Source organism: Oryctolagus cuniculus, chromosome 13 (assembly GCF_051225735.1).
Source record: "Oryctolagus cuniculus isolate XC-2025 breed Fujian yellow rabbit chromosome 13, ASM5122573v1, whole genome shotgun sequence".
Classification (NCBI taxonomy): Eukaryota; Metazoa; Chordata; class Mammalia; order Lagomorpha; family Leporidae; genus Oryctolagus; species Oryctolagus cuniculus.
Window position 1 is genome coordinate 29,869,420 of NC_142879.1, and position 26,007 is coordinate 29,895,426.

Here is a 26,007-nt window from a genome sequence, read left to right on the forward strand (position 1 = left end):
CATATTTGTTCGAAAGGCAGAGAGAGAGAGAGAGAGAGAGAGAGAGAGAGACAGAGAGACAGGGAGAGAAATCTTCCATATGCTGCTTCACTCTATAAATATCCACAATGACCAGGGCTGGGCCAGGCCAAAGCCAGGAACCAGGAACTCCATCCTGGTCTTCCATGTGGGTGGCAAAGGCCCAAGTACATTGGCTATCATCTGTTGTTTTTCCCCAGGCATATCAGCATGGAGCTGGACTGGAAGCAGAGCACCTGGGACTCAATTTGGGATGCTAACCTCCCAAGCAATGGCTTAATTTGCTGAGCCACAATGCCTAGGACTGATAGAGAAGGTTTGAAGTCTGAATTGCAGAGAGACAGAAGAGAATTGTCACGAGAAACATAGTAGTTCTGAGGGTGCAGCCAAGCCTGGTAATCTTGGGTTAGGTGCAACTTTGCTTATTAGACATGGAAAGTGGCCAAGTGATTTCAGATGGGGCCTCAGGTCAGGGCCAACTCATTGTCTATGTCCAGATCCTGGTCTATGTGAAAGGTATTCTGGAATTGTAACACACAGTTCATGCACCTGCCTCTGTTTTTTCCTTCTGTAAATTTATGTAATAATAATAACTACTCATAGGATTTAGGTCAGGATCTCTTGTTAAATGCTTCAACAGTGTCAAGAGTAAGCCAAGTCCCCTTTAACTAAACCTGTTACAACATCCTGTCATGTCATTGCTCAGACATATTTAGCAACCTGCAAGAGGTATTGGACTTTAGTGAATGCATAATGTGTAATTTGAAAAGTTTGATAACATTCACTGTGCTACATAATATTTTAAGTGAGATTATAATCTGATATAATTTTGGAGGGTGGAAGAAAATTTGTGTCAAGTATCCAAAGATTTCAAATATTAAAATATTTGAAGTGATAAATTTTGTTTCCAAATATTTAAATATAATAAGATAGACATAGAAACCAAGATTCTCCCCACTGCATCTATCAATTTGGAAGTGCCAAAACCATTTTTTTTCTTTGTTCACAAAGATTATTTTCTAATTACATTTATAAAAGGGAAATACTAAAACTAACCAAAATGTCCAAATAATTCATGCATGAAATATTATACAGCTATTAAACCTGGTGGGTAAAGAGCTTTTTAATGTCATGGGAAATGCAAATAAAATAATATCAAGTATGAAAATTAGACTACAAAATTTTAATTATAGGGGCCAATGTTGTGGCTTAGCGGATAAGGCGCCACCTGTGATGCCGCCATTCTGCTCCACTTCCAATCTAGCTCCCTGCTAATGGCCTGGGAAAGCAGAGGATGACCCAAGTGTTTGGGCCCCTGCCATCCACATGGGTGACCTGGATGAAGCTTTTGAATCCTGGCTTTGGACTGGCCCAGTGCTGGCTGTTGGGGTCATCTGGGGAGCAAACCAGCAGATGGAACATCTCCCTGTCTGCCCTCTCTCTCTCTCTCTTTTTCTCCCTCTCCTTTTCTCTCTCCCCACTCTCTCCCTGTAACTCTTTAAAAAAAACACACAAAAAATTCAATTGTAGTGTGATCTCAGCCACATAATAAAATATGCCTAAAAGAAGACATTGAAGGAATTGATTATGTCAAAATATCAAGGGTCGTTGCCTCTGAGTGGTGAGATTATTGGCAGAACTGGCTTCTCAGCTCAACTTGTCTAGTTGCACAGCCCCACACACAGAAGAGACCTAGGTTTATTCTGATGTTCTGCTGTTGCTGTTTCAGGGTTCTTAATGGTTTTTGAACAAACAACGTCATGTTTCTATTTTCCAGTAGCCTCCACAAACAATATAGCTAATGCTGATAAGTACTTACTTTATTCTTAATACTTTCTATATTTGTCATTCATAAACAATAGATAAATATCTTATAAAATTTTAAAAGAAGTTAATTTGTAAAAATGTGAAGAGGCCCCTAGATAATTAGCAGATTGGCCCTTTCTGCACTCAATTGCCCTTTCACTTTTCCTGATGGGCCATGGCTCAATGCTTTTGGAAAATGCCAGAAGTTGTATAATGTAATTTGAAAAGAAAATGGAGTGACAAATCTTATTTTAAAAAGTGCTCTATGAGAGGCCAGAATTGTGGCACTTTGGTTAAGCCTCCTCCTATAATGCTGGCATTCCATAAAGGGCACTGGTTCAAGTCCTGGCTGCTCCACTTCTCATCCAGCTCTGTGATAATGCACCTGGGAAAACAGAAGATGGCCCAAGTGCCTGGGCACCTGCCACCCACAATTAGTTCCTGGCTCTTGGATTCAGTCTGGCCTAACCCTGGCGGTGGTAGCATTTGGGGAGCAAAGGAGCAGATGGAAGATCTCTCTCCCTCTCTTTCTCTGTACATCTGCATTTCAAATAAGTAAGTAAGTCTGAAGAAAAAAAAACTGTCTATGAGAGTGACATTTGCCATAGTGGTTAAGATGGTGCTTGTGACATTGGCATTATATATTGTGATGCCTGGCTTCAAGCCCCGGCTCTATCTCTGATTCCAGCTTCCTGGTGGTGCACACTCTGAGAGGCAGCAGGTCGTGGTTCAATTACTTGTGTCCCTGCTGTCCATGTGGGAGGTCCAGAACACGTTTCAGATCCTGGTTTCAGCTTGGTTCAACATTGACTCTTCTAGACATTTGGGGAATGAACCACCGAATCAAAGATCCCTGTCAGTCTGTCTCCATATTTCAAATAAAATTAATTCACTGATTAAAACTTTAAAAATGTTCCATTTTCTTTTTTCCTATTCATTAACTTCCTCTAGCTTGGTTTTTGCCCTATCTGCCCTTGATCTCCATGTTATTAGATTCCATAGACATTTTTGTCCAACAGTCCTCTTTATAGATGATGTCTTAGTGGCCAATCAATGTAACAGAATAGTCACTCCAGCCTTTCAAAAAAGTGACTTCCCCTGGCTTTCATGGCAAGCCTCTTCAGGCTGCTCTCTGGCTTCTGGCAGAAGCCCTTTCTACTTACATTCTTTGTGCGTGACGAAGCTGATCCATTCAGAAGCTGTGCTGCCCACCTCGTTGTGTGCCACCACTCTCAGCTTGTAGGTGGTATAGGGCTGGAGACCCCCAAGGCTGGCCTGCTGGTCTGGCCCAGCATACTTTGTCTCTGCTTGACTGGGAGTACAGGGCAGGGCTGAATCAGAAGGGCATGCCGCATAGAGTTGGAGCTCATAGCTAGAATGAGAATGGACATTCAAGAAGACGGGCAACAGAATTAGTCTAACCCCTCTTTTTACAACTGGTTTCATTCTGTGAGGAGAGATGTTGTTTTCAGGGAACAACAAGGTCTTCAGAATTTCCATTTAGGGGAACCTGCTTACAGAAACAGTTTCTTCAGTGCTGTTGAGAAGGAGCAAGAGATGCAACCAGAGAAATGCTAAAAGAAGCCAACATCTGTATGGGCATCACTCTCCACCAGCCACTAGCAACTCTGCTTGTCGGCACAGGTAAGACGTGAAGTAGCTTCTTTATTCTAACAGTGGTTCATCTCCACATTCAGAATTAGATCCAGGAAGCTCTGATTTAACCACGGAGGCTTCTAACTGTTTCAGCTAAGAGCCAGGAGGTGGAGCACATTCATCCAGTGAATGCACACACATACTGCATTGTCTTATTTAAATACGATCCTAAACTATCATTAGTGAATTTTATGACTTGAGCCCTTTGCAGGTAGTAGTACCACTCAAATCAATTTATTTTGATTTAAATGTTTGTTCAATCAGCAAGTCCTTCTTGGGGGTGTGCTGGGTGACTCTACCTATGTCATGCCTTGCTTTGCCTTATTCATTACCTTTGAGTGACACCATTGGGGGACAGCGGGGGGCTCCACTGGAAAGAGGCCATCCTTGAGGCCAGCGTCTGGATCTGGGGAGAGGACAATCCTGAGGGTGGGGCAGGATGAGTTCTCAGCTCAGCCGTGGGCCCTGTGCTGCAGCAGTTGAAGCAGGTGCAGGCCTCCAGCCCAATGGAGTAAGTTGTGAAGGGCTTCAGGCCATGGAGAGTCTGCTGGGTGGCCAGGCCTTCAGACAGCTGCAGGAGGAAAAAGAGGACTAGATGAGGCAGTGTCCCAAGGCAAGGACAACGGAGACATATTTATTAAGACTCCCACCTCCACCTCCTCTCTATGAACAGAGTTCCGTGCCAGGTGCTCTGGGAGATGCACCAGGGTATTTAGCGTAGTATTTACTCTTAAGGAATTTCCACTCCAGCTGGGGAGGTGTGATTTGCACAGGGGAAGAAAATGTTTAAATTTAGAGCAGTTTAAAAAGTTAGAGGCTACAGAATAGAAATCACAAAGCACAGTATCACCCCATGACCTCAGACACATATTAGAAATGGCACAGAAAATATTGATCAATTTCTATGACTCTCAGAACATTGTCTTTTCACAAAACAAAATGCACATTTGAATTATATGTCTATTCACCATTTACTAAGGTAAACATAGATTCTGCTACGGTTACCTGCATGTCATTTCTGTGAAAAAAAAAAAAATCCCATCTCATTGTGGTGCAGCAAGTTAACCACTTCTTGGGATTTCCACATCCCTTATCAGAGTTCAGGTTCTAGCTCTGACCACTCTGCTTCCTTTCCAGATTCCTACTAAGGAATCTTGGGAGGTAGCAGATGATGGTTCAAGTTCTTCAGACCCTGCCACCCACATGTGAGACCCCAATAGTATTCTGGGCTCCTGGACTAAGCCTGACCCCTGGCTGTTGTGGGCATTTGGGAAGTGAAAAGTATGGAATCGCCCCACCTCCCCTTCTTTCCTACCCTCCTTCCCTCCCTCCCTCCCTCTTTCTCTCTGTTGCTCTGCTTTTTAAGTATAAGAAAATAAATACATGTATAAACATTTTTAAAAAGTCCCTTCTGATCAGTGTAGAGTTAGGTATAGCTATTTTAGAGCATGAAAACTCATTAATTCCTCTAATGGTGCTGATTTTTACAAAATATCATAGTCTCTCAATAATCTTTGTAGTAGTATATACTTTTATACTTTGAGCTTCTTTGGAGCAAAGCTGTGACTTCATTGTGGTTTTATTACATAATCTTTGGAAAAGAACTGTTCAGAAACTTGGAATTAATCTTCACACATTGACATAAATAACACATAATTAGGAAGAGCTATTGGTTATTTTAGAAAATGCATACAATGCAGTCCAAATATAAATTATTTTGGTTTATTAATATTATCATTTCATGAGAATGGCTAATCAAGGGTTGATTATATTTACATCATCTATATTTATTGAATACAAAGGCCTCTAGGAAATATGCTAATATCAACATTTAATACAACTTTTGTTATAGGTGAGTCATCTTTTGAAATTGTATTTTAATGCCTGGCACTCTGGCCTCAGAAGACTTCTCCATACTTGTCCAAATTGCTCCCTAAATTGGTCTAAATAATTTATAATGTAATGCTGAGATCTGCACAACCTCTGATGGAGTTTGTGTGCACAGAGTATTATTATCTCCACTTATTCATAACAAATGTGAGGGTAGCATAGGATGTACCATGGACAAGAAACTTCAGTCCACTGTCTCTTCATCTCTGCGTTTAAACAACACAGAATTGGTCAAGTGGATTATTAATATTTCTTACCGCAAGTGCCTTGGCTAAAATATAGTGTGAAAGATGATTTGCCTTGAACCATCTCTCCTGGTTCCCCACGATGCCCCAACCATGTTAATAAACAGACAATGGAGCCAGAGCTGTGCTTACTGGGCCATTCTGCTATTTCTTCCAAAGGACTAGAACCTTCTAGAATTCATGAGAAGAGAGACTGAGCTTTTAATGTGTTGTCAGAGATTTTTACATGTCAAAATGAGGATTCCAAGAATAGTCTTCTATTTAGTCTTTTTCATGTTAACATTTACAGACACCAAAAATGATCATCTGTGGGTCCTATATTATGTGCCACCACTCTGTTAAGTGCTTGGCCTACATTACCTAATTCAAATCAAATTCATTTGATTTGCTTAACCCTACAGTCTTGGGTTTCTTACGTTTGTGGCATTTTTAATACACCATCTGCATTTCACTCACTGAGAGCTTGCAGTTTCTGTGTTCCCTAACAACTCACCTTTTTCCCAAGGATCTATGTGCTACCAAGGTCAGTGTGGGCGGGTGATTGAGAACAGAAGAGATAAGGATCAAGAAGAAGAAAATGCAGGGCTTGGGCTGCAGTGCAGGAGCTCAGCCCGGTCTCTGCCTTCAGCACCGGCATCCCATATGAATGCTGGTTTGTGTCCAGGCTGCTCATCTTCTGATCCAGCTCCCTGGTATAGCCTGGGAAAGTAGTAGAAGATGTCCCAGGGGCTTGGGCCCCTGCATCCATGTGGGAGACTTGAAGAGGGTCCTGGCTCCTGGCTACAGTTGGCCCAGTTCTGGCCGTTGTGGCCATCTCGTGTGTGAACCAGTGGATAGAAGACCTTTCTCTCTGTCTCCCTCTCTCTATCTCTGTAACTCTACCTCTCAAGTAAATAAATAAAAAAATAAATAAATAAAAGAAGAAAAAGCAGCTTACCATGCTACTGATCATAGAAGATAAACCAACACTAAATTTTTTACCCCAGAATCCTCTGCTACTCACCACAGTCTGGGTCCCACTGGTGTTGCTGAAGAGCCTGTAGAGGCTGATCACCCCATTGGGCTTCTTGGGAGCACTGATGTTGATCACTGCGTGCGTAGACGATACTGTGTGGACCTCGGGGGCTCTGAGACCTTCTGGCGGGGCAGGCCCTGTTCTACACCATGTCCAGTTACTGGGAGCTTTTCCTGCTGAGTTCACTGCCCAGACCTCCAAAGGAAAATCAACAAGACCAGTCAAAAGCAAGATAGTTTCAGGCTGCAAAGACGCTGACAACCCATAGCAGCCAAACACAACAGAAAGAGAGAATCATTGATCTAGCAACTTGGTACTCACAAAAGGCAGTGGGTTCTTCTTTTTTTGTTTTGTTTTGTTTTGTTTTGTTTTGTTGTTTGTTTGTCTTTTGTCTTTGGCTATGTGCACATAAAAAAGGGCTATTTAGGACTTCTGAATGCAGCATGTTGAATTAAGCCTAGTGAAAAACTACTCATCCTTGTGTGGGAAGTGGAGTGATTTTGTCAGCTTCTGCAAACTGGTTGGATGTGCAGACTACACAAAACTCAGCAATTCTCAAACATTGTCCCTACTAAATCTGCATGAAAATTAAATTTCCTTTCATCAAGGAGGGAATAAACATATGGAAGGATGCATAATCTTATTTATCAAGAACTATTTGTATAATTAAACACGAATATCCTAAAAGGTTGCCTTAGGTCATCATTTGCATGAGTAAGTAATTTGTAGAATGTCAGGAACAATAGACAGAGTAGATGGATGTCTGAGTGTATAGGGTTAAATTAGGCCCAATAATGGCCAACTACACAGTGATCAATCAGAATGATAGATCTAAATGGCAATACAAGAAGACTGTCTGTGTGTTTAGGAGTAGGGGAATCCCTTAGTAAGCTTTCATGTGCAAGTCTAACTTCACAACACTTTTTTCTCATTGAGTGTCTTCTATACTATATATATGTGTGTATATATATATATATATTTGTGTGTGTGTATATAATATGTGTATGATGTAACATATATTATATGCATGTATATATTTAAAAATTTTGCTCTGAGCTTTTAAAGATGTCTGGAAAACTGGTTTGATTTTATAGCACACACATTCTAGGCATGAAGTATTAAAAAAGCACATATCGCATTATGAGCTATTTAGAAGAAAACCATCACAGAATACTTTACAGTGGGACAGTTTAGTTTTGTTCTTTCCCTGTTTTACATCAGTAATATCTTCAAGTGAGAAAGCGTTGGAAAAATTTTTAACAGTTAGTCAACTCCTATCAGTGCTTCTATTCCATCCTTTTTTTTTTTTTTTTTTTGCCTGATTCCTTGGTAAAATTTCTCACATTGAATTGTTTATAGGTTTCTGTCAAATGTACATTTCCAGCCTCTAGCTGACAAGATCACCAAGGGTCTGATTTTTAAAAGAGACAAATAACCTATTTATATAGCCACACCTGCTCTTTGGAGAGTTCAGATTTATCCTTTCAATATTTGTACAATAATCACTACATCTGCTGAAGCTCTACACTTTATACAGAGCACTTTTAAATGGCTTAGTTAGACCTCAAAAGGGCAATCTGGTAAAGTGAGTGCAGCCTGGACTATCTGCCCACTTTTACAGGTGAGAAAATTGAGGCTCAAAAACTTTGACTATCTTGTTGAAGGTGACCGCAGTTAGAAGAACCGAAACTAGCATTCTGCTCTCCAGCACTTTGTCCAGTGAAATACGCTTTTGACTCTGTGTGTCATCCATATGCACACCTAAGATATGCAGGATCAGGAAAATTGAATCACTTGTCCATAGGTGAATACCTGTGATTCCGGATTAGCTTGCACGGATGGATAGACACTGTCTTGGCTGAGTGGGGTCCATTTCGACAGCACAGGAAGGAAAGAGCAAGCAACTGTGCTAGCAGTGGAAACGGCGGCCTAGAGTCTAGGCAAGAATCCAACTTAACTGCTACGGCAGTTCCTTCTGACATGGCCATGGTCAGTCTTCCAATAAGGAGAGTAGATATAGGAGGCTATTGGTGATGAGGAGGGGTCCTGGGCTCCTCACTCTGCTCTAGGGCAACCCCAAATATCTTTCCATGGGGTGAGATGGGGACATATTTTATTACACGATGAGTGGCGAGGTTTAAAAAGACACTATTTTGGGCAATGGGATATAAAGTGTAAATGTTGATATCAAATTCTTTGCCAAAAGCAGGTCTTTGGTAAGTGATTTAAGCGCATGTAGAATTTTAATTGAGCACACAATGGATGGAAGCAAAATGAGGAGAAAAGTGCCACAGGTACAATAAAAGAAAAATCCAGCATGCTGCCAATTAGTTACTGGGCACCAATAGGAGATAGCAGGAGCACAGGCATGGGGTACTGGAAGAAACGAAATGAAATAAGAGTACTTCATAGACGGTATCCAGGACTGTTCTGGTCTAGGCTTATGAACATTAACTTTCTTTCATTTTCGGTGAGATGTAGAATCATAAAGACTGTTAAGGCTTTCTAATGCTGGTGCTGGAAATGGTACTAAATTTTATGACTTCCTCTATCGTAAGGGCTTTTGTTAGGTGGGGTCTAGTTCCCAAATATGTTGTGCTCTATGATATTTAGAAAGAGTTGGGCTTCAGTATTATGTATATAGTGTTTTGTTGCATTTCTTCAAAAATAGTCTGGTAAAAACTTGACAATATAACATTCTCCTTCAATCATTGCGAATATATGGAAGACCTAGTGTCTTTTGTCTTTGACAGGAGACTTTCATATTAAATTACTCTTTCTCCTAGATTTTCTTTTTAGTATTCAACCAATTTGAGATCAAAATGGCATCCATATAAATCAACATGCTTATGCAAAGTAGGATCAGCCTATTTACATGAACTCCTGTGAAAATGAAAGCAGTCACAATGAAGAGAAAGCTGACGAAGATAATGAAACATTATGGATCTCACACAGCTTGTACCACAGGCAAAGTCTCTGTATTATCAAACCACCCAGAGTAAAGGAAAACAGAAACTGCAGGACAATCTTTTCTTCTTGTCTTTCTTTCTCTCTTCATTGCCATAATAAAATCTTTTACCCAAAAACCACTGTGGATTTTTGTCTATGCCCAGCTAAGAAAGAGAGAAAGGTTCAGAACAAAACCACTAACAGCTTATGCTTATGGTTTCTACTGAGAAACAATGCTCCAAGACTTAAATCCATCTTTATAGGGAGGAGAAATAGGAAGCAGGGATTTTGCATGGGAAGTTTGGGGCAGTATGTCCTTTCAGTTTTAATGAGCCAATACAAGAATCAAGAAATGAAATATCTTATAAGCAAAGAGCTGCTTACGTTATGCATCTCTACTTACTTCTGTCTACCTGCTGGGGCTCAGAATAGGATACCCCAAAGTATAATGCATTGGTTTGTGACGACTCTGAGTAAAGGACTTTGGAAGGGCTCAGGAGTGAGGCTTCTCTGACCTTTTCCTGCTCTCCTGTGGCTCCTCCTTCTAACTCACCTGAAACGAATCATAGAAATCACAACTCCTCTCACCCAAGGCAGCTGATAAGAACTGTAACCCCCGTTTCCCTTAAAGCCAGACATAACACTGGGAAAGACTGCTCTCTGGCTTTTTCCCATTTCCTTTGAAACCTTCCTTCCAGAGTGGTCCTGCCCCAAACCTGAGAGAAAGGAATACTGCACAGAAAGGCCAAGAAGAATCTGGACAGAACTTGCTGGGTTTGTCTTGTCAGTCTATTAGGATTAGAAGATATACTTTGTTCTAGTCACATTTCTACATATTATCCATTTCTCATTGAATCTGTACACAGAACTAGCTTTTCCTAGGCCTTTGAATCTTCATTTCTGAAAGCTCCCAGTCACACAAAACCTGTTAAATAACTTTGTTATGCTTATCTATTGTTAACCTCTCTTCTATGGTAGGAGTAATGGCTATGACCCTCATGCTGGGTGATGAAAACACTATACTACATCTTTCTGTCCCTACATGTATCATCTAGGTTATCTGTCTATGTTTCTATCACTTATCTATAGCATCTATCTATTTATCATCTATCTATCTCTATCGTCTATTTGTATCTCTCATCTCTATTTATGTATCTATCATCTATATATTTGTACTATCTCAGTCAATTATCTATTATTTATTTATCATGTATTACCTACCTACCTACTTTTTATCAAACTGATGAGCCAATCCATCTGGTTTATACCTCAAGATTCTCTAACATGATCATTGAGAGCATCAATATAGTGCCTGGGCTGCTCACAGAAAGGAAGAGTTTTTGGGGAGAAGAGAAAAAAAGTATGACTCATAAATCTAAAGGCTGGGAGAAGGAAAGATAGGATATTTTTCATCTTTGATTTATTCAGAATATATGTCTACAGCATCCAGAGTGAGCATATTAATTCTTTTATATAAAAAATTAAAGATGACTAAGGTTTCCAGAGAAATGCTTATTGCCTGGTCTGGTAAACACTTGCACACATGACTATGACCATAAGAGTCAGGAATTTCTGGGGCTGGCATTGTGGCATAGTGGGGAAAGCTGCCTTGTGATGTTGGCATTACACATGTGTACCAGTTTGCCTCCCAGCTGCTTCACCTCTGATCCAGCTCCCTGTTAGTGCATCTGGGAGAGCAGTGGAAGACGGCCCAGGTACTGGGGTCCCTGCATCCATGTGGGAGACCCAGATGAAGCTCTAGCTTCATTGCAGCCACTTGGGAAGTGAACAAGTGGATGAAAAATATATCGCTCTCTCGGTCTTTCCCTCACTGTCTGTAACTCTGATTTTCAAATAAATAAATAATCTTTAAAAAAAAAGTCAGAAGAGCAGTTAAAAATGAAAACAAAATCCAGTTGGAATGCCCAGCTTCTGACTTTGGCCTGGGCTAGCCCTGGCCGTTGCAGTCATTTGGGGAGTGAACCAGTGAATGGAAGGTCTCTCTTTCTCTCTGTGTTTCTGTATGTGTGTGTCTTTCCTCATCTCTCTCTGTAACTCTGCTTTTCAACTAAATAAATAACTCTTTTTTTACCATTTACTTGTTCTTTTTTTTAGAAAACTTTTATTTAATAAATATAAATTTCAAAAGTACAACTTGTGGATTATAGCGTTTCTTCCTCCTGTAACATCCTCCTACCCGTAAACCATCCAATCTCCTTCTCCCTCTCCCATCCCATTCTTCATTAAGATTTATTTTTAATTATCTTTATATAAAGAAGATCAACCTAGTATATACTAAGTAAAGATTTCAACAGTTTGCACCCACCCAGACACACAGAGTATAAAGCACTGTTTGAATACTAGTTTTCCCATTGATTCTCATAGTACAACTCATTAAGGACAGAGATCCTACATGGGGAGTAAGTGCACAGTAACTGCTGTTGTTAATTTAACAAATTGACACTCTTATTTATGACATCAGTAATCACCCGAGGCTCTTGTCATGAGCTGCCAAGGCTATGGAAGCCTCTTGAGTTCACAAACTCCAACTGTAAGAAATCTTTTTTAAAACAATGAGAACAGGCCGGCGCCGTGGCTCACTAGGCTAATCCTCCGCCTAGCGGCGCCGGCACACCGGGTTCTAGTCCCGGTCGGGGCGCCGGATTCTGTCCTGGTTGCCCCTCTTCCAGGCCAGCCCTCTGCTGTGGCCAGGGAGTGCAGTGGAGGATGGCCCAGGTGCTTGGGCCCTGCACCCCATGGGAGACCAGGAGAAGCACCTGGCTCCTGGCTCCTGGCTCCTGCCATTGGATCAGCGCGCTGCGCCGGCCGCAGCGCGCTGGCCGCGGCGGCCATTGGAGGGTGAACCAACGGCAAAGGAAGACCTTTCTCTCTGTCTCTCTCTCTCACTGTCCACTCTGCCTGTCAAAAAAAAAAAAAAAAAAAATGAGAACAATTTAACACTAATGACGCTAGGGTGTTTTCTTCCCTAAGGTTTTGCCAGTGACCATGAAAGAGTTACAGAGTAAGATATCACAGAAAACATAGAGGAACTACTTTGAGAAAATGTAAAATAAAATGTTTAACTACAAAATTCTAGAGTTGACTAGCAAAATAGTAGATTAATATGCCATTTTACATTTCTGTAATGTATTTTTAACCTCACTAGTGACTGTTACCATCTTTGCACTTGTTATCTGATAAAAAATAAAAGTGTTCTTTTATTTATTCCTTCTTCCCTCAAGACTAATTACTGTATTTTGCCTTAAAAATGTTTAGTTTCACGAAGTGTCAACATCTGCCACTAAGCTGCCATAATCATACTGCTGTAAAACCAATGAATTTAATCATTTGTCCTCCCTTGAAAACTGTTTCCTAGACATCTGGGAAGGGTAGGCTCTTGGTGCAGTGGTTAAGACACCACTTGGTACACTCACATCCTACATCAGAGTGCCTAGGTTTGAGTTCTGGCTCTGCTTCTGATTTCAGCTTCCTGCTAATAATCATCCCAGGAAGCAGCAAGTGATGGCTCAAGTCCTCGTGTCCCTGCCACTCATGTGGGAGACCTGGGCTGAGCTATTGGCCCCGGCTTTGGCCTGGTACAGCCCTGGCAGTTTCAGGAATTTGAGGGAGTGAATCAGTAGATGACAGACCTCTCTGTCTCTCTCTACCTTTTAAATAACTCAATAGGGAAATCTTATTCAAAATATATTCATTGGCCTTGAGCACCAAAGTCATTTTGGGAACCTCCATCAGAATTTCTGGTGTGGGGACCTTGGAAATTGCTCTTTCAACCCATGAGGTACCTTAAAAAGTTTTAATAAAAAGATGTTTATTTTGGGCCGGCGCCGCGGCTCACTAGGCTAATCCTCCGCCTAGCGGCGCCGGCACACCGGGTTCTAGTCCCGGTCGGGGCGCCGGATTCTGTCCCGGTTGCCCCTCTTCCAGGCCAGCCCTCTGCTGTGGCCAGGGAGTGCAGTGGAGGATGGCCCAGGTGCTTGGGCCCTGCACCCCATGGGAGACCAGGAGAAGCACCTGGCTCCTGGCTCCTGCCATTGGATCAGCGCGCTGCGCCGGCCGCAGCGCGCCGGCCGCGGCGGCCATTGGAGGGTGAACCAACGGCAAAGGAAGACCTTTCTCTCTGTCTCTCTCTCTCACTGTCCACTCTGCCTGTCAAAAAAAAAAAAAAAAAAAAGATGTTTATTTTGGTGAAAAAAATTTTGAAATTTATTCATATCCATCTTATATAATCTCTTTGAAGACTTCTCCTTTGCATGGATTTAATTTAAAAATTTTAATTCCATATAATTTTAAATTTCCATCTTTCCAAAATAATTTTTAGTTCCATTTTCCACAAGCAAAGCTTGTTGAAGTATCTTTGTTTTGTCAGGGGCTTCTTGTGCCCAATATTGTTTGAGAAACACAAAGGGTTGTTCTCTGCAGAACCAAATACAGAAATGCAAGCACCAGACATTCCCAATTCCTATCCCCATGTGTCTATGGGGAGTTGTATTCTGTATTACTTTTGCCATTACCTTCAGTCATTCAGATAAACACAATAAGCAAAGCTCTTTGAGTATATTCCAGTTGCAGTAATCATAGAATTTGCCACTGCATGCATCACACTGCCCAACAGAACCCCATGTCATTGACTTGGGAGGGCCTCCAATGCCTTCCAGTTTCTGCTTCAGGCGTCATTTTCTGAAACTCTGAGAATTCTAGAACTTGGTGGACTCACGTTTTCCCTGCAGCTCAGATGAACATGATTTTCAGTACGCCCAGTTCCTCTCAGCCTAACAGTTTTCCTTCTAATTTTATCCCAGAAGGAAAGAGTCATGGAATGCTATTTGTAAAGGAGAAAGCGAAGGGGCTACTACTTTGCGTAGGATGGTAGGAGGGGCACTGTGACTGCTGCTAACTTTTTTTTTTTTTTTTTTTTGACAGGCAGAGTGGACAGTGAGAGAGAGAGAGACAGAGAGAAAGGTCTTCCTTTTGCCGTTGGTTCACCCTCCAATGGCCGCCGCGGCCTGCGCCGCGCTGATCCGATGGCAGGAGCCAGGAGCCAGGTGCTTTTCCTGGTCTCTCATGGGGTGCAGGGCCCAAGCACCGGGGCCATCCTCCACTGCACTCCCTGGCCACAGCAGAGAGCTGGCCTGGAAGAGGGGCAACCGGGACTAGAACCCGGTGTGCCGGCGCCGCTAGGCAGAGGATTAGCCTAGTGAGCCGCGTTAGCATGCTGCTAACTTCTCACACAGTAATGGGCCTTCAGGCACTGACACCATTGTGCTCATCATTTTTTTTAAGCACAGTCTCCACACCTGACTGTGGGTTTCACTTCAATGGTCTCACATCTTTCTGCAATAACCCTTCCTTAGGATAGTCTTACTGGAAGTGAAATTTTCATGTAAATTTCAAGGGAGGTGAGTCTTTTTGTGCTTTTTCTTTTATAAGAAAAACATCTCTTAATGGTTTAAAAATACACATATTTTATAATCCTTTTGGCTGAGCAAATGCTTTAAGTCTTGTCAAAACCGAAGGAATCAGTGATGTTTCTTATGCCACCAGCATCCAGCTGATGTTGATTTGTTCATGTATTTGTTATCTTTTTCCCTATAAATATGGAATACATGAATAAGCAAATTCAGCCAGTGGGCTTTTACGAAAGTCTCTAATCTGTGGACTTGTAATGTAAGTGATCCTGACTGTCCTTACCCTTGGAACAACTTGAGATTTTGCTTTGTTCCTGGGCATCTTATTATAAGAGTTACATTCTATATAGCTGTGAACTTCCAGAGGATTAAGAGAGAGATTCTGAACTCTCTGCAACTTCTGTGAGATTCGATACCAAGCATCCTGTGGAATAATGTCATTTTCTTTTTCAAAAAAATTTCAACAAATCTGAGTACCAATTCACAACAAGTAACATGAAGGAAGACAACATCACTGGTAATAAAAACTGGAGGAAGTGACTGCGTGTTTAGTGACTTTCCACATCAGAAATAAACAAAATACCAACCTGAACACTCATGCCAATAATGAATAAGTAGAGTAAACAGGTTGCATGTTAACAGGCAAACAATTAAATGATTTGTTTCCTAGGGGCATGCAATGAGATTGTTATCTTATTCCCACGAGGGAGACAAAGAGATATTAAAAAGGTCTTTCCAATACCTGTATTGGCCAAGGCCAACAGCTAATTCAATAGATTCGATCAAAATCACCGCTTCTTTCACTGCTCCTGATTTATGACTTTGGCTGTGGTTAGTCATCACTCACTGCAGTTTGCTCTCCAGTGCTCATAAATTATGCCTCATAAATAAAAAGATACAATCAAGGAAATCATATCAATTCATCTACAATGCTGGAGTGCTTTTTTTCCCTTGGCGAGCACACTAATGCCTTTTTAAAGAGTGGCTGCTCGTTGGTTTTTGAATAGATCTGACTCGAGATACGCCAAAATGGGCTTTGCCAGATCTGTGGTTAGAGAGATCCATAGCTAAAAAAAAAAAAAAAGAAAAGAAAAAAGGTAACAAACCTGACATTGCATGATTACAAGATTACTGGATCTCACTAGCAGCCCGTGGCCTCCATTCATGAAGGAGTAACTTCCCGAAGGGCTCTGTCTCACTGACCTCTACCTACCTATCTGGTTTCCTTTCATCCTCAAGTGGACTTTCTCAGCACCATCTTGGTTTGCGTGGCACTTGGCTGGTGATGTTAAGTCCCTGTATTCTAGGTTCCCTTCATCTATAAGGCGTTGCCTCAAACAAGATGGATCATGATTTTAACTGGATTCTGGGACCCAGTGGGAAAATGGTACAGCAGGACGTTGCCTTCTTTTCTACTGGCACTTTGGGAATTCCAAGGTGCAAACCTATTAAGGAAATGACAAGACATCTCTCTTGCTGGAAAACGGTGTCTTCTGTCACTACCGCCTTGCTCTTTGGAGTCACTCAATCAACATGAATTGGACTATTTTCTAAAATAGGAGGAAGGGGCAACTGGCTTAAATATACTGAAGTTTTGGTGATAATGCCCTTGTAATCATGAATAATGAAAGTCTGGGATTTCTCTCGTGCTATTGTTTTTTCCCTTGCTTAGATCTGCCCTTCCTACAATGGAAGGTGGCCTATCCAGTCCTCGTGGAGGATGTCTAAAGGTACCATGGACACGTGTAAATGTAACAGTGGGACACGTGTTTCATCTATGCAACTTGGAAAGAGGTAAGGCCAGCCTTCCAAAGCAGTTACGGAATTTGAAGCCCCAGACTCTCCACTGGTTTCTCTGCAAGGCCTGTAGGAAATATGCTAATATTCCTTTATAAGCTGGGAAGGGCTGGATGTACCTTGCAAGTGTTTGCGTCATTGCCCTTGGCTTGTCGTACTGCCCAGCGAAGACTGGCTGTGTCTCTGGTGTCGGGCAGAAAATGTGACAGTGGAAGTGATCCCACACCTCGCGGCATCCGTTCCTGATGCCATGTACATGCTTTAAATGTTACATATTACACAAAGGCAGGTACTGCTCACATACCTTCCACCCTGTTAAAAAAATGGTGTTCACTACATCCTAACTGATAGTGCACGTTTTCTCCACAATCAGTTGCCAGGTGAGCTAAGATCACAACCACCAACAATGATTAATACCTCCAGGAATGCAGCATCAGTAGCTAGATAAGACTATTATTCGTGATTTCAACAGACATTGATTGAGTCATTCCTATACATCAGACAACTGTCCTGCGAGCTGGGGATACGGCAGTGAACAAGGCTGGAGTTAACATCCTGGTGGGGAGAGGCAGTCGTGAAACAGACACAGTAAAACACAAATAGAACAGATGAAGAGGGGCAGGCATGTGGCTCAGCAGTGAAGTCACCACTTGGGATGCCTGTGTCCCATATCTGAGTGTCAGTTCGTGTTCTGCCTATTCCATTTCCCTTCCAACTTCCTGCTAATGCACACCCTGGGAGGAAGCAGATCACAACTCAAATACTGAGACCCTTCCACCCATGTGGAAGACCTGGATGGAATTCTGGTCTCCTGGCTCTAACCTGGCCCAGTCCTATCTGTTTCAGGCATTTAGTAAGTGAACCAGCAAACAGAAGACTCTTTCTTGCTCTCGCTCTTTCTGTCTCTCTCTCCAGACACACACACACACACACACACACACACATCTTTATCTCTATCTCTCTATATTTCAAATAAAATGAAAATAAATATTTAAAAACATTTAATAAAACAATGAATGATATACCCTACAAAGGGAATGATTTCTATGTAGGGTGATGTATACAGGGTGATAGAGAATGGTAGGCTTGCACAGGAGGTTTTCTCAGGAGGTGATAGTCAAATGGAGATGCAATTGGCAGGAGGTCACTGTATAAAGATCTGGGTGAAGAACATTTTGTACAAAAAGAAGAACACGTGCAAAGGACCTGGGGCAAGGTTCTGAATGAGACTGATTTGGTTGGCTGTGGTGAGTAAGGGTCAAAGAATGATGAGACAAAGACAGAAGGAGACAATGAAAGGCCTCATGGACCCAGGACCCAGAGAGGAGTCTGCATTTTACAGGAAACTAAGGGAGGATTCCCAATAGGGGAATGACTTCATTTGATTTCATTTTAAAGAGATAGCTATATATTGAATATTTCCTATGTATTACTATACAGGATTAAATTTAACTTTATGTACAAGTGACAATGGCCTAGCCTTTAAATGAACTTACTAAAAGTTCTCAGCAACCCTGAGATACATCCTTTCACCCCAGTTTTACAGATGAAAAACAGGCTTAGTGAGTTTGAACCACTTGCTGGGTGACTTGGTCACTCGCTGTTCCAGAGCCAGAAAGTCAACAACCAAGATGGCAGCTCCAGTTGTCTTCCCAGGGCCATGGTCTGTGCTCGCCATGGAAGTGACTTGGAGAAGCTGTTACTCAGCACAACCGGAGCTGGGTGTGGGGTCAAAGTGCAGACCCGAGTTCTGACTCTGCTGCTTTTGGACTGGGTAACTTGCTGAATCATCCAGGTTTGGCAATCCTCAACTCACAACTATTCTGAGACTTACACGCAGTAACGTTTGTGTAAGTTACTGAGGAATGGGGTTTGGGATGCATACACTTACGGATCTGTCATCATGGTTTTCAAAGCCTTCGATCTACACACACATGCAATTGGAGGCAACTGGGAAATAACACTCAGGAGCACAGTCTTTGGAACCTGAATCTCCAAGTTCAAATGTGAGTCCTTCACATCTCAGCTCTATACCCCCGGGCTTGTTACCTCATTTCACAATGTCTCAAATTTCTCTTCTGTTATACAGTATTAGTAATCCCAGCTCAAATGGTTGTTAACAGACTAAATTAATGCACACATATAAAGCTCTTCACATGGCTCTTAGTACATAGCAGCCACTAAATAGATAAGTGATTATTAGTATATTATTTGAGTGAAAGGACAAGAGAGTGACTTGACAGAGAGTAATTTTGCAACTCATGTCTGGGTTCCACTTAGATAGTATGAATCAATAAGAGGTTGGAAAACCTTTGCAACACTCTGAGTTTACCCACAACTCTCTCTGTTTCTAAGCTCTTCTTCCCCCAGAGCATGGAGGGTTGGAATAGAGGAAAGCCTGACTTTTCAGAGATATTGTTTCTACATTCAATTTGTTCACTGGATAGGTTGTCTTCTTTGTCTTATTATTAATCAAGATTTCTTCAAAGAGTCCCCAAGCATGAGCACAAGAAAACAATTGGAGCAATTCAATCGATATTTCAGAAAAAAGAATTTTATTTCTAGTACCCATTACAAATATGCCTGTAGGCATCAGGGAGAGAAGTGCATAGTTTCTGAGATGTTGAGATGTTTATATGTGTCTTAGTAATGACCAGATCCATCAACAGATGGATAAATCAATAACAAGACGAAATCTCAGCCATCTTCTTAAAGATCTGAATTGAAGGCACCTGATTTACTTAGATGTGTTAATTCTGTTTCCACTTGTAGGCTGGATTGCTTCCTGCAGACCAAGACAATTACTTAGAATATAATGGAAATATACCATTGGTTCAAGTACTGAAGTGCAACCTGCCTTAAATCTTCAGAATTATTATCAGTACTCCCAGTGTGGGAGCCCAAAGCTTGTCAGGTGATCCCTTAACCCAGAGAGCATTCTACTGGGGAAAGTAGCTCCTGACAGAGGCATGGGGGATGCCTCGTGTTTTTCCCCTAGCCACTCTAGGCCTTTCTCTGGGATACTCCATACCCAAAAGGCTCACTTTTTCAGACAACCCCACCTGGAACATTTTCTCTGACTTCATTCCAGTTGGGTTTGAACAAAGGGAGAAGAAATTTCAAGGACTTAATTCTCATGCTTCTTCCCCTATGAAACACTGTTGGCCAGCGTTGTGTTCCTTCTGGGTGGTCCAGCTTCTTCCATGGACTCATGAGGCTCTAAAGAGGCTAGCTTCCGGCCATTGCTGTTCCCTGGGTACATTAGCATCCCTCAGTGATTCTCTTGATTCTTCCCACATCTCCATAAGTAGCCTCTTCCTTAAATCCTCTTCCAATTCCCTTTTGAGTATGCCACATCTCAGGGTCCCTGACTGGTGCAGTGGAGAACAGGTTGAAGCATTCACACAGGTACCCAGGACAGTGGGTGGCAGAAAGAGGTCTTTGACCATAAGGATGGAGATCTGGAAGGGCATTGTTTTTCTTTTTATGGAATTGAAGACAAAGAGAGACAGTGCCTCTTCATGTCTCTGGGGAATGATTTTGATGCAGTTTTTTAAGTATTGAGAGGCCACCTGTGCTGCACAAACTCTATCTGGCCAGAGTAGTTGGGGAGTGGTTTCGGAGGCTGGTGTGGCACTAATGGTGTCCCTGAAGAGAAGGAGGCCCTGTCTTCCTCCCTGGGCCTGCTTTGCCATCACTTACAACTTTCAAACATCTATGATCAGAGCTGCATTTTTAGGACTATGTAATTCATGGGCATGTTTCTTTGTCTTGACAACTAAACTCCAGATCCTTCTGCCTCAGTTCTACTAACTAGGTGTACATTTGGAACATGACAGGTGTTTAGTTATGGCAGGCTATTATATTCTCAGTAGGATAAAGGAAAATAAGTAAAGCCCATCTCTTCCTTGCCTGCATGCTTTCAAGGGCTCTAAGATTCAGATGGCTTTGGCACCTTGACTTTTGTGGTCATCTCAGCTGACAGGAACCATTTGTGAAGAGCCATGGAGGCAGCTGGAATTACCCTCTTCTACTTTCAGTGGGAGAAAATTCTCCAGTGTTTCACATTTTATTCCTAGCAAACAAGCATCCAACATGGAGCTAGGAGGCTCATTATGGGCTTCGATGAAATATCAATCTGGGCCCACGTATGTGAGGGTGGGAAGCAAATCGTCTTCGGGTGGATCACTTGTCTGGAAGGCCCCAAGCAGGTGGGCAACATTTGCAACTTAGGAGAAGCGCCCTCAGGGATTCCAGGAGAGAAAGAGCAAGAACCCAGACAAACAGAGCATGCCGCTGACTCCAAGGGTAGATGCAACATTCTGTGAAATAAAACACCTGATCACAAAACATGATTTGACCCCTGGCCTAGTGGCAGACTTCTGTTTTCTATTCCTGGGCATGTTCTGAGGGCCTTAAGTCTAAGCTGGGCACTGAGGCCCTCAAAGTTTTCGAATGCACTGGCTGAGTGCGCTGCCTGAGTCAGACAATATCAATAAATCATTTAAAACCGTGAGCTGTGGGAATTGGGGATGGAGGGAGCTTAGTTCTTGTGGGAGAAAGTAACCAAACAAAAGCCTTCGTGCTGGTCAGAAATACGTTAGTGAGATTAATACCTAATTAAATGCAAGTCCAAAACCAAACAGAAAACATGCTCAGTAAGTTTTCTGTAAATGTGATATAGAAACTGCTTAGGAAGGGGACAGGGTGATGGGGATAGAAATAGAAGACAAGCAACCTGAAGCAAGTAGCAAGTGACAGAAGAGTAGAATCAAACCATCAGAGCTGGCAGGGGTTTTAGTTATGGGTATATGGGTGAATTATTTTTTCCTAGGAGAGACTGCAATCATGAGGAGGGTTGAACTGCCTTATTGAAGGGCTGGCTTGTGTTTGGAGCAATTGTGCTTTTGATTAGAGGTTATTACATTATATTTGTATGGATGATTTGTTACAGAAAAATTCTCTTATTCTGTCATTTTTCCCCTCTTGGAAGAAAGTAACTCTTTTCTTTAACTACTGGGGGGCCATGGTTGATAAGGCAGTGGCATAGATCTAGGCAGCAGATACTCAAGACTTCTTCATCCTCCTACTCCACCCACTTTTAACGAGAAAAGTGAGGTTTTGAGAAATGAAGGATCTTGTCCAAGCTATGTGATCCTAACTCAATTTATTCACCTGGAAAACAGGAAAGTTTTGAGCATTCAAAGGGAAAAAGCATAGGAGCTGTAAGTATTTCATAGGTTTAGGGTATTTGTCAGTAGGGTTGGTGTGTGCTGCACTGTAGCAGCTCTTGCTATCAGAGCATTCCCCACAGATGTCAGGAGCCTTGACTGTATGGGGTAGCCCTGGAACCAGGGCTGCTCAAACATGTTTCTCCATCCTCTGGGTTCAGAGGAAGGGGTGTGGTGCAATAGCATCAGCCAGAGTCCTGCTCCTGGTCGGCTTACGAATTTTGGAAGAGAGAAGTCCTCTTTCCGCTATAAGGTGGGGTGGTGCTATGCTTTGAGTGCATCCCACAAAGGTTTGTGTGCAGACACTTGGTGCCCAGGATGGTAGTGTTGAGGTGGTGGAGTCTTTAAGAGGTGGGGCCTGGAGCAAGGTCATGGGGCATCGCCCTCAGAAGAGATCAATGCCCGTAGTGCAGAATGAGTGAGTTACCTTGACAGTGGGTTGTTAGAAAGTGAGACTCCCATATGTGCTTGGCCATTTCTGCACAGGGCCATTTCCTTTTCTAATTCTTGACCCTGTTGTGATACAGCCAGGAAAGCCCTCCCCAAGAGGCTGAACTAATGGGGCTGCTCAATCTTGGATTTAAAAAGCGCTAAGTTGCCTAGCCTCAGATATTTTGTTGTAGCAATAGAAAACAGAGCAAAATGCAGGGTTACATAACCATGTAACTAACATCTAACAACTAGGATTGCATTTGTTGAACAGTTTCCTACATGAGGGACTGTCCTAGGTGAGTTCACACATTCATGAACTCATTTAACTTCAAAGCAAGTCTATGAGTTCAGAACTATTCCTATCCTTATTTGAAGGACAAGGAAACATAGGCACAGAGAGAATTTGAATCTAGGAGTGCCAGTAGTGATTTTCTCTGATTCCTAGGAACAGCCTATGCAGAATGAAGCCAAATAGAGACAAGCTGAGATGAGAGAGGGAGGGAGGGAGGGAATGAATGATGCCAACATCGACATTTGCATCTCAAGATTCAAAGGCCTGGTGTTCATCCTTTTTCCATGACTTCAAGGAATTCCTCTATTCTCCATATCAGACATATGAGTAGAAATAGAGGGAATTATTACTATTATTCTGTTTCATTTTGTGTAAGTTGGTTTTCTATTACTTTTTTTTTTTTTTTTTGACAGGCAGAGTGGACAGTGAGAGAGAGAGACAGAGAGAAAGGTCTTCCTTTTGCCGTTGGTTCACCCTCCAATGGCCGCCGCGGCTGGCGCGCTGCGGCCGGCGCACCGCGCTGATCCGATGGCAGGAGCCAGGAGCCAGGTGCTTTTCCTGGTCTCCCATGGGGTGCAGGGCCCAAGCACCTGGGCCATCCTCCACTGCACTCCCTGGCCACAGCAGAGAGCTGACCTGGAAGAGGGTTTTCTATTACTTTTAACACAATAGTCATGACACGTTATTGAAGGTGTGAGTTTTCTCAAGGACATTTATGGAATTCTCATATATAGTAAATGAAAAAATAGGTTTGTTACTTATTTACATTTATATTGTATATATTTATAGTTTGAAAATAAACTTAATGGCGAATAAACTAAGCTGGGTTCCAGTAAAAGACAACATTGCTGATATTCCCACATGTCCTTTTTGGAGATGGCAACTGTACTACTATTTCTTGCCTGAAGTTGATTGCACATACTCACTTGCATCAGCACAACTTCAAGCTAAATACTAGTAGAACATCCTGCTGTTGGGAGTCAGAATTTATTCTGTCAGATTTTGTAACTAGTAGATTGCAAAGGCCATCAAGAGAAGATGTTTGATTAGAATTTCTAAAAATAGTATGCTGTAGCTTACCTCTACTTAGCCCATAGAATCTACAACTGGGGGCTGGCACTGTGGCATAATGGGTTATGCTGCCATCTGTGATGTCGGCATCCCATACAAGTACTGGTTCAAGTCACGGCTGTTCTACTTCTGATCCAGCTTCCTACTAATATGACTGGAAAAGCAGTGGAACATGGGCCAAGTCCTTGGGCCCTGAACCCAAGTGGGAGACCAGGATGAAGCTCCTGACTCCTGGCTTTGGCCTGGCCCAGCCCTGGCCATTGTGGCCATTTGGGGAGTGAACCAGTGGATGGAAGACTTCTCTCTCCCTTTCTCTCTGTAACTCTACCTTTCAAATAAAAAATAATAATTTTTTTTTTCTTTTAAAGAATCTACAACTGGAGGGAGCTCCTTTAGGTGAGTGTGATGGGCTAAATGTTCATATTCCCTGATTTATATGCTGAACCTGGTTCCTGTGGCGACAACAGGGGGTGAGGGAGCTTTGGGGAGGAGACTTCATGAATGGGTTTAGCATCCTGATAAGATGAAAAAGGGACTACAGTAGCCTCCCTCTGTTCCTTCCACACTTCCCTTCTATCTGTCTTATGAAGGGACAATGAGAAGACAGCTGTCCACACACCAGCAAGTGAACCCTCACCATACACTTGCTCTGCACTTGCCTTGATCTTAGACTTCTCAGCCGTCAGAACTGTCACAAACAAGTTGAAGTCACCCAACCTGGGGTATTCTGTCATGATAACAATGATAATAAAGATAGGCCCAAAGACATAAATTTGCTCAAGGATTCAGCGTAGTGAGTAGAAGCTGCTGTCTCTTCTTGCCCATTCTCCCTTGTCACCTACAGTTGGAAAGGCTTTCACAGGGATTGGCATGGGGAAATCCTCATGGTACCCTCCTGTGGACCCCAGCAGCTGCCTTTGGCAGATGGAGTGGGATCCCCTTCCACTTCTCTCTCGCCACCCTTTCTTCTGTCCTCCATGCGGGAACAGTGTGGTCAGATGGCTGCCTGTGTGGCCTCCCACAGCACCGGCCTCCCCCACGATTGGCCCCCCTGCAGCTGTGAGTCATGGGGTTTCCTCTGGGGCTGACCTGCAGCTTCTCAGTCACCCAGCCATCAGCCACCAAAATCTTCAGAGGCCCTGAGTGTGCGTGGGTGCTTCTCGCAAAAATCTGTCAAAGCAGAGAAGTTTCATGAAAACTAATTAAGTCACTGACAGCATGATTCAGTGAAAGGGGGAGCTGGCAGGCCCTGGCAAACTCCGTGGTGAGTCATTGCCTTAAGCGAGAGTATGAATATGAATGCACAATTACTGTGAGCTACTCATTAGCCTCAGTTCACTCCCCGGAGGTCAACGGCGAAATGTCTTATGGAGTAGACTCACACCCAGGCCCCTCTCCAAGCCTGTGGGCAGACAATTGTCTTAATTTGCTGGCTGAATAATTAGGAACTTCCCCATATAGAACCTGGAGGTTTCTAGGGTACATATTAGGAGCCCCGTTTTGAAAGGATTGGAGACAGAAAGGAGTATTGTCTGCATGGAAAATCCTATTGGATTTGTAAACATTCTGCTGCACTGAATATGCCTGTAATCTCTGCTTAAGGAAAAGCTCTGGGCACAGGAAGAGTTTTGTTTTGATAGAAGCATCTCATTTTTGTATGAAACATGCACTATAGAGTTGCCTGGGCATTAGATTTTTGGTAAACTAAATGGTATTTGGAATCTCAGAGCACGTTTGCTTTCTTATGGGACTCTGCGCTACTTGGCTCTACACAGCAACCCATCCTCATGAAACAGACAAAGACACTTTCTAATTTTTGCAATTAATACCTTAGGCCTTTCTGGATTTAGTGAAGCTGATTCTTTAGAGTTTGATCCTTCAGATCACTGGCCAACTGATCTGATGAATTAATTTAGACTAGGGAATGCTGTCTTGTTCTTCTCACATAACTAAATGTTAGCAGCTGCCTTCAACGACTTCACAGAAACACAGAAATGAATATGGTGATGTCAGGCAGCACAGGGCAGTGGTGCTGGGCCACCTCTGACACCCTCAGGGTGCATCAGCTATGGCCACCTACTCAACCACAGAGTGCCACTGCCCTTCTGGTGAAAACTTTGGCAGCTCTGGGAAGTCTCCCAGTTCTTCATTCGAGTTCCCTACAAACATGTGGATTACC

The 26,007-nt window shown here is 42.6% G+C and overlaps 1 protein-coding gene across 1 annotated transcript in view; it reads right to left on the reverse strand.

Annotated features, from left to right (window-relative positions):
• Positions 1-26,007, reverse strand: part of USH2A (usherin) — an 870,853-nt gene that overhangs the window by 21,102 nt on the left and 823,744 nt on the right. Inside the window, exons 66-68 of the mRNA XM_089312189.1 lie at positions 6,619-6,825; positions 3,813-4,051; positions 2,988-3,196 (exon numbers count right to left, since the gene is read on the reverse strand). Of these exons, the coding sequence (XP_089168315.1) occupies positions 2,988-3,196; positions 3,813-4,051; positions 6,619-6,825 (655 nt within the window). The remainder of the gene's footprint in view (positions 1-2,987; positions 3,197-3,812; positions 4,052-6,618; positions 6,826-26,007) is intronic.